At 41.7% G+C, this 13,482-nt stretch overlaps 2 protein-coding genes across 2 annotated transcripts; both read right to left on the minus strand.

The window, feature by feature from the left end:
- Nucleotides 1-8,036: 8,036 nt before the first annotated feature.
- LOC141686131 (uncharacterized) lies at nucleotides 8,037-9,396 on the minus strand. The gene is made up of 2 exons (XM_074491187.1): nucleotides 9,309-9,396; nucleotides 8,037-9,013 (listed from the first exon to the last, which is right to left on the minus strand). Exons 1-2 carry the CDS (start codon nucleotides 9,394-9,396, stop codon nucleotides 8,037-8,039), a joined length of 1,065 nt encoding a protein of 354 aa, XP_074347288.1.
- Nucleotides 9,397-10,338: 942 nt separating this feature from the next.
- LOC141686137 (uncharacterized) lies at nucleotides 10,339-12,707 on the minus strand. Its single transcript, XM_074491194.1, has 2 exons — nucleotides 12,606-12,707; nucleotides 10,339-11,724 (listed from the first exon to the last, which is right to left on the minus strand). Exons 1-2 carry the CDS (start codon nucleotides 12,705-12,707, stop codon nucleotides 10,339-10,341), a joined length of 1,488 nt encoding a protein of 495 aa, XP_074347295.1.
- Nucleotides 12,708-13,482: the final 775 nt, after the last annotated feature.

A 13,482-nucleotide genomic window follows, 5' to 3' on the forward strand; every position in this document is an offset into this window, starting at 1 on the left:
GGTGTGTAGTTATTGTGTTTGTTAATCCCTACTTTACCATTCCTATTGTTTTTCTTTTTAGTCTCTGTTTTTACCTCTATTTTCTCAAGTCTGTCACTTAACTGTTTGACAGTCATGTGACCAACATTAGCCTTTTTCCCTTTCTTAGCTTGACTTGACTCTCCTGAAACAAAGTTCTTGGAAACAGACCCATACTTATCATTTAGCTTGGTTAATTTGGCTTTGCTAATGGGTTTGCTTACAGCTGACGGATGAGGATTTTTATCATTCGACGGATAACACTTTTTGTTATCCGACGGATAGTCCTCATCATCCGTCGAGTCTACATCTGTCAGCAACCCATCTACCAAAATAGGTTCTAGTTTCTCCTTATTCTTTTTCCAGGCTTCATCACAAAAAGACTCAATTCCCTGAACCTTGGTGATTTGAGCATGAACATCTCTGGATGTTTTCCATGCTTTAATCACCTCTTGTTCACGATCGAGCTGCTTCTTTAAAATTTCTTCCTTTTTCAAAGACTCAGTTAATTCCTCCTTGGCAATCCTACACTCAATTTTTAGTTTTTCAAACTCAACAAACTGAGACTCAAGCACATTATTCCTCTCACTTAAAAACAAGTTGTTTTATTTGATTTTAGCATTTTCTTTAGTGAGGGACTTAAAATGTAACACGCAAATGATACAATTCTGTAGACATGTCATTTATGGCATCATTACACTCAGCTTTAGATAAATGTGCAAGGTTTATAGTGATTACCTGATTGTTTGAGGAACTTGTCTCTGTTTCATCAGACTTGGGCTAGATTGACATAGCTGACATCTTCATCTTCATCCAAGCCATCAGCTGCCCAGTCATTCTCTTGTGTAATAAAAGCCCTTTCCTTTTGTTTGAGTAGATCAAAGTATTTTTGCTTGTAATCTACAGACTCAAATCTTTTCTTACTGGAATCTGACTTTCTACACTCATTTGCAAAATGCCCTGCCAAGCCACATTTGAAACATTTGAATTTTGACTTATCCACCATGTTTTTATTTGGCTTGGCCGCTCCAAAGTTCTTTTTGAACTTGAGCTTGGAAAATCTTCTTGAAAGGAATGCTAGGTGCTTATCAATGTCCTCCATGTCATCTTGGCTCAATGAATCTTCATTTTCTGTAGCTAGCCCCTTACCCTTGCTTTCACAGACCTTTGAAGTTGATTCCACAGCTTCCATCTTCACTTCCTTCTCCTTTTCCAGATCAACAACTAGTGCAATGGATCCTCCTTTCTTCTTTCCTCTCTCCATTCTTTCATCCTGCTCTATCTCAAGCTCATAGGTTTTCAGAATGTAATATAGTCTCTCTAAAGTAAACTCCTTATAATCCTGTGAGTTTCTCAATGAGACTATCATTGGTTTCCATTCCTTTGGAAGAGATCTGAGAAATTTCAGATTGGAGTCTTTAGTCTGATAGACTCTTCCATGCAACTTAAGAGCATTTAGTAGTTTTTGGAATCTACCAAAAATGTCAGTGAGTGATTCACTTTTTTCATTGTGAAAATGCTCATATTGCTGAATCAGGAGCTGCATTTTATTTCCTCTTACTTGCTCAGTACCATCATATATTATCTGTATTATGTCACAAACTTCCTTGGCAGTCTTGCAGTTGATGATGTTATCAAACATGTCTGCATCAACACCATTGAACAGAATGTTCATGGCCTTTTTATCTTTCCTGACTTGTTCAATGTCAGGATTAGACCATTCATGCCTTGGCTTTGGAACAGATGGCTCATTTCCTGTTGCAGCTCTCATTGGAACATGAGGGCCTCTTTCGATGCAGTCCACATAGGCCTCATCTTGAGAGAGAATGTGAAGATGCATCTTTACCTTCAAATGATGGTAATTATCTTTATCAAGAAAAGGAATCTTGACTTCAACATCTTTCTTGTTCATCTTGCTGAATTGTTTTGATCTTTAAACTCTTTGTAGATTAAGAGTTTGCTCTGATACCAATTGTTAGTCCCTTAACAATGTAGCAAGAATTACAGAAGGGGGGTTGAATGGAATTCTTGAACCTTTTTCTTGAAATAAAAATGTTCAACTCGATTATTGATATATTCGTTTTGATTAGCACAATGCGGAATATAAACTTAAATGAATAAAAACACAAGTAGTTAAAAACAAGAGTCTTTAAAAACTTTCTGGTGGATTTAAACAATTCCACCAGAGATATATATATATATATATAATATCGAGAGGACTCTGTGTGCAGAAATGCTCACAGCTGCTTACAAATGGAACTACTGAGAATACAGGAAATGCTAAAGATTATGCTTACAAAGATTTCTCCGTTTTTGTGTTTCTCAGCTATCTCAGTTATTTTTCTATTTGCTACTCTCTTGGTTTATATAATACCAAGATTACAAAGTCAAAAAGACTGAACAAATATAAAATCTAACAGTCTTAATCTTTGCTGCTTTTTGTCCTCTATTACCCAGTTAATGGGCTTCCACAATGTGTTTGTATCCAACTCGACGGCTGTGTGTCAGCTTTCACTGTTCAACTGATGTCTGAATTCTTGATATGATCATCCATCGACTTTTAGATCATCCGTCGATGACTTAATTGATCATCCGTCGACTGCTATGTTAAACATCCTTTGATAGTCTTTTGATCATCCGTCGAAGGCTTTGTTAATCATCCGTCGGTAGCTATTTTGGCACTTGACTTCATTTCACTTATACAGAATTACAAGACATTACTTATGTACAATTAATCAACCTATTCTGCATATCTAGATAAAGTCAACATGACTTATATGCTACTACAGATTTTATACAAAGGTGCATACATCACTGTGCTACAAACTTATTATTACATAAGCTACTCACTCGATGGATAATAAGTTAATCATCCGTCGGGACTATAATGAGTTATCCGTCGGGACTATAATTCTTATCCGTCGAGTGCTACATTATTTCACTAAGTAAAATCTACCTAGATGTTTTGTTTAAGTGATCATCAAGTACACAACATATTCACAACATGCTTTTCATATTTTCTTCTCCTTTTTATAAATTGGACGCACCCTCAATGATTTTTGCTTTTCTTTTGACAGTTGGAAGTCGAGGGCGCGTCTTCTCCATTTCATCCTTTCAAGGAATTTCTCTCAAATCTTGGAATCTATTCTCCTCCTAACGCCTACTTCAAACCTCAACCTCCAAACGCCCACCAAACTCCTGAGTTTTTAAACCGGGTGGCGCGCCTTGTTCGAGATTCCAAAGAAGGCAACTTGATGGCAGATTCTTCAAACAGTTCCTCTATGGACAACGTCCCTTTATCTCGAAGATGTGACAAATAAAAATTGGTCCAAAAAGAGAGATCCCCTGCTCCTGTTGAGACATAATTCGATGACGATGATTGGTTGGAGTCTTTAAACGCAGACAGATATAGGAGCACAGAGATTGGAGCCAATATTGGTGTAGGCCCATCCAAAGTCTTTTATAGGGCGATCTCCTCCAGTCCATCTCAGGGCGCACCTACTTTCCCTAATTTTGAGGGCGCACCTGAGGAGAACTTATCACCTTTCCGTGATGAGATGAATTTTTTCGACGAAGATACCCTTCAGTTCTCTACCTCCCCAGCACCTTCACCCACTCTATTCGTTTACTGGGAAGTTTCTGATAACGAGTTGGATTTTGACTGGAGTAAGTATGAAGTTTGCACAAAGGTCGTGAAGAAGCGTTTCAGAAAGGAACAAGAAAAGCTATTCTGTGTGGGGCTTTTGTCTAATTGTTCGGATGAACAATTAGAATGGTTAATGGAATATTATGATATGAAAGGGATATGGGCGCGCCCTCTGAGCATGATGCGCCCCCATCTCTTCAATTATGGCAGAAATTTCAGAATTCCAAGGATGGTTATCAGTCCAAAGATGGTATCTTTAGGTGTGGGCACGCCTCTCCATCCCTACTTGTGGGATGTGATTGAGTTATACGACTTGGTCCCTCTCCAATTATCTCCCAACAGCTACAAGCTTGTTCTGACACTGTAAATTATGTACATGGACTTAGGATTCCCTGCATCTACTATGGAAGAAGTTAGCCATTTCTTCAGCCTCATAAAATTTGATCATGGCTATTACTATCTGGTTCTGGACAAACAACATAACAAGAAGGGCTTCTCATCAGGCAAAGTCAGCCACGAGAAGGGATGGAGTTAGAATCCAGTTCAACACAGATCCAAGTAAAGGCGCACCCTTTTGCTTTTTCATTTTTAATTTATTTTAGATTTTATTCTCAAGTAATCCTTCCCTTCTGTACTAGACAAACCCTCTGTGCGGGAACTTGAGGGCGCGCCCAAAGAAAGGGCGGAAGCCCTACTCAAGATTGCTTCAGCGAGGTGGAATTTGAAGACACTTGTCACAGAGGCCCACCTAATGTGAGTTGGAATACTATATGATATTGTTGGGACTAAATGTAGATACACAGAGTTTAGGAAAGGCATTCCCCTTACTCGTGTTGTAGAAATTGACAGCGATGAGGAAGAAGATGAAGAAGAACACGAAGAGAGTACCACCCAAAGTGAACCCCCATTAGGTTTGATCAATGATAGTATTTGTGAGGGCACGCCTTCCCTTTAGGGCGCGTCCTACCTATATTTTACCTTGCTATCATTTTCTGTATATTGCATATTGTACTTCGTGTGCCTCATACTTGCATTTATTTTTATTTGCTGCTTCTACTTCTACATATCATAAACATATGTTTTGTGTCTTTAATAGCAACTTTGATCTTGTTTGGGCGCGTCCTAGTTGCTGGGCGTGCCTTTTTACCATGTTTACTAATATTTTTCACATGTTTTGTACAGAAATGACTCCTCCTAGGATTTCTAAGTCATTTGGGGCGCGCCCTACCAACAAACCCAAGTCCAAACCTCCAAGGAAAGATGCACCCAAAGCTCAGTCACCAATTCCTATTCCTCATGTTCTCCAACCTACCCTTGTCCCCAAAAGGACTATGGTAGACTTAACTGAGGAACAAGGTGCGCCTAAGAAGCCCTAAACAGAGGGCGCGCCTTCCCACTCTTCTTCTGTACTTAGCTAATTCGGCCCTGTAGGATCACTTTATGTAACCAACGAGGAAGTAGGGAAGTCGCAGGTAACGAGCTTGGAGGAATCCATCAGAGCTTCTGTCAAAGCTTCCTGCCAGCTTATGCTTCATTCAACCCAAGTTGTAGACAAGTTCCGGAGGATAGGGCACGCCTGGAGAGGCTTCAAGGAGATAACAACATCTTGCAGAACACTCTCAAGGATAAGGATTTCCTCCACTCCAAGGACATCAAGGCAAAGGACTCCGAGATTTCTTTTCTTAAAGGTGAGGTGGCGAACTTGACTTCTCAACTTGATACTTCCAATAAAAAGGCTGAATCTCTCCACACAGAGCTAGCTGAGACAAAATTGAGGGTGGAGCACCTTAAGGATCAAGAGAAGTATGGTTGAATGGAGAAGAGAAGAATGATAACAGACGAAACCTTTGCCAATGGTTTCCATTTCTACAAGATTGGATTCGTGGTGAATGATCCTGAATATACCTTTGAAAAGTTTCGTGAGGAGACGGTTGCTGAGATGGCGGAGTTCAAGAAAGAGTTTGCTAAGGAGATTCAGGAAAAAAAGGGTTGAGCTTGGCCTGGAAGAGGAAGAAGGTGCTCCCACTGATGAACTTGCCAAGGACACGCTTGAGGTTGATCCCTCAGTTCCTCTCCAATCAATTGCTCCAACCAGTGACTCTCAGGGCGTGCCCTGATATGCTTTTTAATATGTTTTAAACCAATCTTTATACTTTGAGGTGCCAGCCCTCTTTTGATGTTGTGCAAAGTTGTAAAAATATTTACCCTTTTATGTTGGTTTTTTGGAATTGCTTTTATTATGACAATCGTATATTTTTCATTTCTGTTCTGATAAAATTTTCTAAGTATATAAACTTGGGACGCCTCCTATTATAAGGGCGCACCCTGATGTCTGAGAAACTTGGGGCACCTCCTATCTTGACAGTATGTTAACTTAGAACATGATATTATTTCAAGACCAATTTAAAAAGGCAAACCTCATTATTTTTGGCTATTTTATCTTTTGTGAGCCATACTTTTCCAAGTCGAATTGATGTCACCGTTCCACTCTATCTTCTAGTCATAACTGTGGACTTTGGGAGACAAGCTCGATTATGGCGCATCTACCATTAGGGCGCACCCCTGACCTTAGAGGATAGTTAGATCAGGAGTTTTTACGATTCCTCATTCAGAGGGCGCGTCCATCTCTGACCTGTAGGTTTTACATATCCTTTAATATATATGGAATTCAACTGTTATAAGTGAAGTATCATATCTTTTTGTTTGTGTAGTTTGAATTAACATAACTTTTCCCAAATTATTGTCACTAAGACCCTTCCAAAGAGAGCGCACCTTATCTTTTTAAGGGAATAAGTATCAAAAAAATACACAACTGGAGCAACTTTTCTCTTTTATTGGTAATACGCTCTAGTATGATAATTACACCAGTCCCATGACTACTCTGCTCTGTGGGAAAATTATTTGAATTTTTTTATCCTTCAACTATTTCCAAGGTTCTTATTTATATTTACTACCCCCTAGGCTAGGATGAATTTATTTGCTTCCAGTCTATTACATAAAAATCAATCATAGAAATGAGAGGGCCAAGGCTGCACCCTACTGATAATACTTTCACAAGTGATCTGCATTCCAAGCTCGAGGGATGAGCTTGCCATCTAAATCTTCCAAGCAATAAGTTCCCTTCCAAAGTATAGCTTTGACCCTGTACGATTCTTCCCAATTAGCTCCAAGCACTCCATGCTGAGCTATTTTAGTATTCGGCATGACTTTTTGCAAAACAAGATCTCCCACCTTATACGGCATAGACTCCACCTTCTTATTGAAATACCTTGCAATTCTCTGTTGATATGCAGCAAGTTTCAACTGAGAATTCATTGTAGCTTCATCCAGGAATCCAAGTGGAGCCTTTGATTGACTTCTGTATCTTCCTCAACGAACAAATCCCTTCACAACGATCCAGCTCCCATTTCTACGGGAATCATATCCTCATACCCGTAGGTTAGCAAAAAAGGGGACTCGCCCGTAGTCAACCTCGAAGTTGTGTTATAAGACCAAAGGACCATTAGAATCTCCTTTGGCCAATCTCCCTTATTTTCTTCTAGCTTGGCCTTTAGAGTGTGTTTAATAATCTTATTTATGGCTTCTGTCTGGCCATTACTTTGTGGGTGATAAACTGCAGTGAAATCTTTCTTGATGTTTAAGTCTTCGCAAAGCTTTCTCAACTCTTTATTGTCAAACTGCTTCCCGTTGTCAGATATGAGTTTATATGGAATACCAAATATGCATACTATAGAATTGAAAACAAAATCTTTGATTTTCTTAGCCGTGATCGTGGCCAATGGCATAGCTTCCCCCCAATTTGTAAAGTAATCAACAACCACTATGACATACTTCACACCTCCCTTGGCCTTTGGAAGTTCTCCAATGAGATCAATTCCCCATATAACGAAAGGCCAAGGACTTGCTAACGAAGTTATGGACATTTCCGGGGTGTTACAGTAATTAAAAAATTGTTGGCAACGATCACACGCCCTAACAAACTTGAAAGCATCTTCTTTCATGGTTGGCCAATAATACCCTGTCTAAGGAATTTTAATGCCAATGAACCACCCCCCGAGTGATTTTCGCAGATTCCTTCATGTATCTCTCTAAGAATATAATTTCCTTCTTCCAGATCTACACATCATAAAAGCGGCTGATTAAAACCTCTCTTATATAGCACCCCATCATAGCCAACATATTTTGCAGCCTGATAACGAAGGCGTCGAGCCTGTAGCTTGTCTTCCGGCAAAGTCTCAGTGCGGATATAGTTGTGTATAGGAGTCATCTAAGTCTCCTGCGGGACCTTTTGCATCTGAAACACACTCATCTCTGGAATACTTGGAATTTCTTGAATTCCCAAGGGAATTTGTCCTAGCAACACGCTGTCCATCTATGAGCCCATTTTTGCCAAGGCATCCGCATTTCCATTCTTTTCTCTTGGCACGCCTTCCATCTTGGCGCTTCTAAATTTTTGAAGTAAACGCTGCACACATCTCATGTATAACTCAGTTCGAGGGCCTCGGGCCTGGAATCCTCCATTAACCTGATTTACTACCAACTCCGAGTCACTCCGAGCTATCAAATTTATAACTCCCACCTCCAAGGCTATCTCCAGACCATTAATCAGGGCTTTATATTCAGCATCATTGTTGGTGATATAGAACTTGAAGTGAATGGCACTCATCATATGATGTCCTTCTGGAGTAACCAAAATAATCCCGGCTCCTGCTCCGTTATTATTCATAGCCCCATGAACATGCAAGACCCAACAAGGGTGTGAGAACTCTTCTCTCACTTCGTTAGGGGCATTCCCCTGTGAGGAAGGTTCTGCCAGCACTATAGCCTTATCATCTACCTCAGAATCGAACTCAAGTATGAAATCAGCCAACGCTTTCCCCTTGATTGCCGTGCGAGGGCAATATTTCAGATCAAATTGTCCCAATTCTACTGCCCACTTCAACATTTTCTCTGACGACTCTGGCTTATGTAAAATGTGCCTGAGAGGATAAGTGGTGTGGACCTCTATCCGATGAGCTTGAAAGTATGGCATTAGCTTTCGTGCCGCAAGGACAAGGGCATATACTAGTTTTTCCATGTTGGTGTACCTAGTTTCTGCATCCAATAATCTCTTACTTACATAATATACCGGTGATTGGCGACCTTCTTCTTCTTTTACCAATGCTGCGCTGATGGAGTATTTTGGAACTGCCAAGTAAAGAATCAATGCTTCCCCATCTTCTGGCTTGGCCAGCATAGGAGGATTTCCCAACCGTTCTTTGATTTTCTGAAAAGCTTCCTCACAGTCCGAGGTCCACACAAAATCTTTTCCAATGCCCTTAATTTCCTTAAAGGATTCCTTACATTTATCTAAAGATTTTGATACAAATCAATTTAATGCCGCAATTCTTCCTGTCAGACTCTGTACTTGCTTAATGTTGGTCGGAGATTTCGTGTCCAGCAGGTCCTTGATTTTTGCGGGATCTGCTTCAATCCCTTGGTGATTTATCATGAATCCCATGAATTTCCCTAACTCAACGCCAAATACGCATTTTTGAGGATTCAGCTTCATCCTATATTTTCTCAGAATGTGGAACATCTCTGCTAAATCCACTATATGATCATCTGCTCGCTTGGATTTCACCAGCATATCATTCACATATACCCTCCATCATTTTCCCAATCTGCTTCTTAAACATCTTATTCACCAGCCTTTGGTAAGTCGCCCCAGCATTGATTAGACCAAATGGCATCCCGATGTAGCAGTACAAACCTCTGTCAGTGATGAATGAGGTATGCTCCTAATCAGGTTCATACATGGGAATTTGATTATAGCCAGAGTATGCGTCCATAAAACTTAGCAGAGCATGTCCGACCGTTGCATCAACCAACTGATCAATTCTTGGCAAAGGAAAGCTATCCTTTGGGCATGCTTTATTTAGATCGGTGAAGTCCACGCAAGTTCTCCACTTTCCATTGGGTTTTTTCACTAACACCGTGTTTGCCAACCATTCCGGGTAAAAAGATTCTATGATTAGTCCAACGTCCAAAAGTCTCTCTACTTCCTCTGCCAAAGCTATAGCCCTTTCTCCACTCACAGCTCTACACTTTTGTCGAATTCCTTTATGCTTGGAATCAATATTCAATCGGTGACACATGACTTTTGGATCAATTCTAACCATATCAAAATGGCTCCACGCAAACACATCAAGATTTGCCAAGAGAAATATGGAAAGCCCTTCTTTCAGCCTTGGAGACAACTGAGACCCAATTTTTAGAACTTTGCTTGGATCCTTCTCATCGACAGGGATTTCAATTGTGTCTTCTACTGGCCCCATTTTCTCTGTTGGCATTGGTATCAGTGGATCCAAGTCGAGCTGATTGTGATCCTCACTACTTCACTGAGAAGGCACATCCTCTTGGGGGGAGCATCAACTTCTTTCCTGATTGAAGGCACGCCCTGTATGACAGGGGCGTCAACTTCTTTTAAGTTTGAAATGGGAGAAGGCGCGCCCTGAAGTACAGGGGCATCAACTTCCTCTGAAACATTTGAAGATAAGGGCGCGCCCTCAGGAAGAGGGGAATCCACCTTATATATATATATCTTATTTAAGGCCTTTCAAAACATCAAACCTCCCTTCGAGCCATTCCCCATTAAAGTTTGCTTGGATTATGTCATTTGGAGTCTCTTCTTCTTATAATATTTCAATCCTGATAGTGTCTTCTAAGACCAACATTGTTGAAGGCAACCCAGAGGAGTATTCATTTCCTTCTTCAACATAATAGTGGACACAAATCTCCTCGATTGGTTGTTCGATACTTCTCTCTAGTTCATCATCTGAGGTGTCGCCGACTTGGACATCCTTTCTTCTAAAGCCCCTCATGGCTTGTCTGTAACATTCCCAAGAGTCATATTGATAGACTTTTATGCTTCCAACTCCGTTCAAGGTTGGGAATTTGATGGTAAGGTGGTGGATTGAGGTGATGACCGTCATTTCCCTGAGAAAAGGTCGTCCCATCAGCACATTGCGGGATGACTCCTGTTTTAGGACCTTAAACTCGAGCATCTTTGTCACGGACAACGGACTCTCTCCCAGGGTGCATGGCAATAGAATTGATCCCATGACTCTAACGCCTTCACCAGAGAAACCATAGACCCAAGAATCCTCTCCTGACATATCTCGACCAAGTAATCCCATCTTCTTAAATGTGTTGTAGTAAAAGATGTTTGATGAGCTTCCATTGTCTACGAAGGCTCTATAGATGTTTTTAGTTCCGATTTGGAGATAAATGACCAAGACATCATTGTGGGGGTGGTGTACCCACCTAGAATCTGCTTCCATGAAGGTGATATTCATGAATTCTCCCTTAAATACCTTGGGTGGCTTAGTCTCCACCCTGCGGACGTCAGTTAATGGTCTAAACCGAGCTTCCCTGGCATATCTTGCCAAGGCTCTGTTACTGCATTCCATTCCAGGACCTCCTCCGTATATTTCTCGGATGCTGCCATCCTTGACAAACTTATTTTCTTCCAGAGTTTCATTGTTCGGCCCCTGAGGGGTGCGACCTCCTTCTTCCTTTACTTTGTCGCCGCCACTTTTATGCCTCCTTACTTCCTTTACTACCCACTCACCAAGATATCCTTCCTTGATTAGAGCTTCGATTTCGTCCTTTAATTTCCAACACTCATATGTATTTTGTCGGGATGATTCATGGTATTCATAATATTTCTTCTTATCTTTGCTTTGCCAAGATGACAGAGCCTCGGGTTTTCTAAAAAGTCCTCTATTCTTGTTTACCTCAAAGATGTGCTCAATCGATGCAGCCAAAGGGGTATACCCGCTAGTTCTGTTGTTATAGATCGAGGGAGGGCTCCACTCACTCCTTACAATTGTAGCATTTATCCGACTCGGGCTTCGACTACTTCTTCGGTATCTTGGGCTCGGAGATCTGTCCCTCTTCCTTGCTCTGCCTCTCTGGCTTGTTTGCAGAGTCTGTTGCACCTCTTCCAAAGATTGTTCTATGGCCTTGAATGATTCTGCCAAAGCAAAGACATCTGCCAGAGTATCCGGGTCTTTTCCCTATAAATGTTTCTAGAAATCCGAGCCAACCCTTAGCCCTGCTATCAAAAAACTTTTGAAAGCTTTGTCAGAAACACCTCTCATGCTGGTAGACTCAGTGTTGAACCTTTTAAAGTAAGATGTCAAGCTTTCGTTCTCCCTTTGTTTGACATTAGCCAGAGTAGTGACAGACGGAGCATATCTCACAGCTGCTTGGAACTTGGTCAGGAATAAGGTTTTCGTTTGGTCCCAAGAAGTGATTACTCCCGGTCCAAACCTTTGAAACCATTGCTGAGCGCTCTCCCTGAAAGTGGCCGCCAAGAGTCGGCATCAGGCCAGGTTGGGAACTTGATACACATCCATCTCTATATTAAATTACCCCAAGAATTCCTCAGGATCTGAACTTCCATGGAACCGGATATCGCTAGTAGTGTAATGGTATCCGGCCGGGAACTGATCCTCTCTCACATCTATAGAGAATGGTGAAGGAATTTTAGCCGTTGTTGTTACTCTTCCTTCTAAATGATTGAGTAGTCTCTTTAGATCGTCCATATTAAAGGTTCCCATACCAGGGATATTATGCATGTGAGGTTGTGGACCTTGGGGATGAGGTGGTGGTAGCACTACTTGATTTCCACCTGGAGGAGCCTGTTGTTGATTAATATTTTGGGAATCAGTTTGCTCTCCTCTAGGTACCACAACTACCACTTGGTTTCGCCCTTGATCTCCCTCCGTATTTTCTTTTTGACCTCGGCCGCGACCCTGAGGCGTCTCGCGATCATAATTATGGATATCCCTACGACCGTCATTCCCCGCATAGTTATCTCTTTCAGCACTGTCGTAAGTGCTAGTATCCCTGTAGCCATGATAGTTATCGCGATGATATCGGTCCAAGTATCTACCTTGGCCTCTGCCTCTTCCCCTCCACTGGGGTTTTCTCCAACGGTCACTTCCATATCCTCAACCATACCGGTCCATCGATCCGCGAGGAGGAGCTCTCTCATAGTCGCGGTGCCGCTCCTAATTCTCAAGGGTATTCAGGGGCACACGCATTGGACCATGGGGCATCACATCCTCGCGATCGGCATCCCTCTGCCATTCCAAAAGTAACATCCTTAGATCATCATCTCCCAAACGGATTCCCAAGAGATCCTTCAAAGCAGTGAAACCTCGTTGTTCATTCGCTGGGATAGACTCCGCTTGCCTGTGGCACCTCTCATCCATCAGTATCTTCATCAACAAATTCAACGATCGGGGTTGTATCATTGGAGTAAATTAGACGTCACGACGTTATTGCCACGCGGTCGCCCCTAATTAGCCATGGCCAACCGGATCATCGGTCATGGGAGCTTTCCCAGGTGCATGAGCAGAGCGGTTACGGCGAAGGCCTCTTCTTGTCTTACGCCGCTCCACCATACTTAACCTCGAGTCGAAGCCGTTTAAGGCATCACCCATGTGATATAGCTGCTCCAACAAATCTACGTTGCTAATCAGGAGTGGTGGCTGACCACCGACATTCGGGGTGGGACGATTCACCGGAGTAGGAGCGTAAGGTTCATCATAACCTTGCTCAGAGCCTTCATCGGAGCTTTATCCATCATAAGAACTTTCATAAAGATATTGAGACATCTTTCCTCCTAGATGCAGATCTTGATTAGCCCTTCCTTCTAGCGCCAATTTGTTGACAGAGGAATTTGGTAGCAATAAAGTTTGAGGTTAGTAGCCGGAAACAAGATCTATGACGGTGGTTCTTCGTCGGAAAACGTGAATCGTAATCGT

This window comes from Apium graveolens, chromosome 2 (genome assembly GCF_009905375.1).
Source record: "Apium graveolens cultivar Ventura chromosome 2, ASM990537v1, whole genome shotgun sequence".
Taxonomy (NCBI): domain Eukaryota; kingdom Viridiplantae; phylum Streptophyta; class Magnoliopsida; order Apiales; family Apiaceae; genus Apium; species Apium graveolens.

Excerpts from the sequence above, each read along its gene's own strand:
- LOC141686131 (XM_074491187.1), bottom strand. The coding sequence starts at position 9,396 with ATGCCATTTGGTCTAATCAATGCTGGGGCGACTTACCAAAGGCTGGTG. Across the intron at positions 9,014-9,308 it reads GATTGGGAAAATGATGGAGG|ATAAATGTAAGGAATCCTTT; the intron begins GTATATGTGAAT and ends CAAAATCTTTAG.
- LOC141686137 (XM_074491194.1), bottom strand. The coding sequence starts at position 12,707 with ATGAGAGAGCTCCTCCTCGCGGATCGATGGACCGGTATGGTTGAGGAT. Across the intron at positions 11,725-12,605 it reads GGGAAGAGGCAGAGGCCAAG|GGAAAAGACCCGGATACTCT; the intron begins GTAGATACTTGG and ends AAACATTTATAG.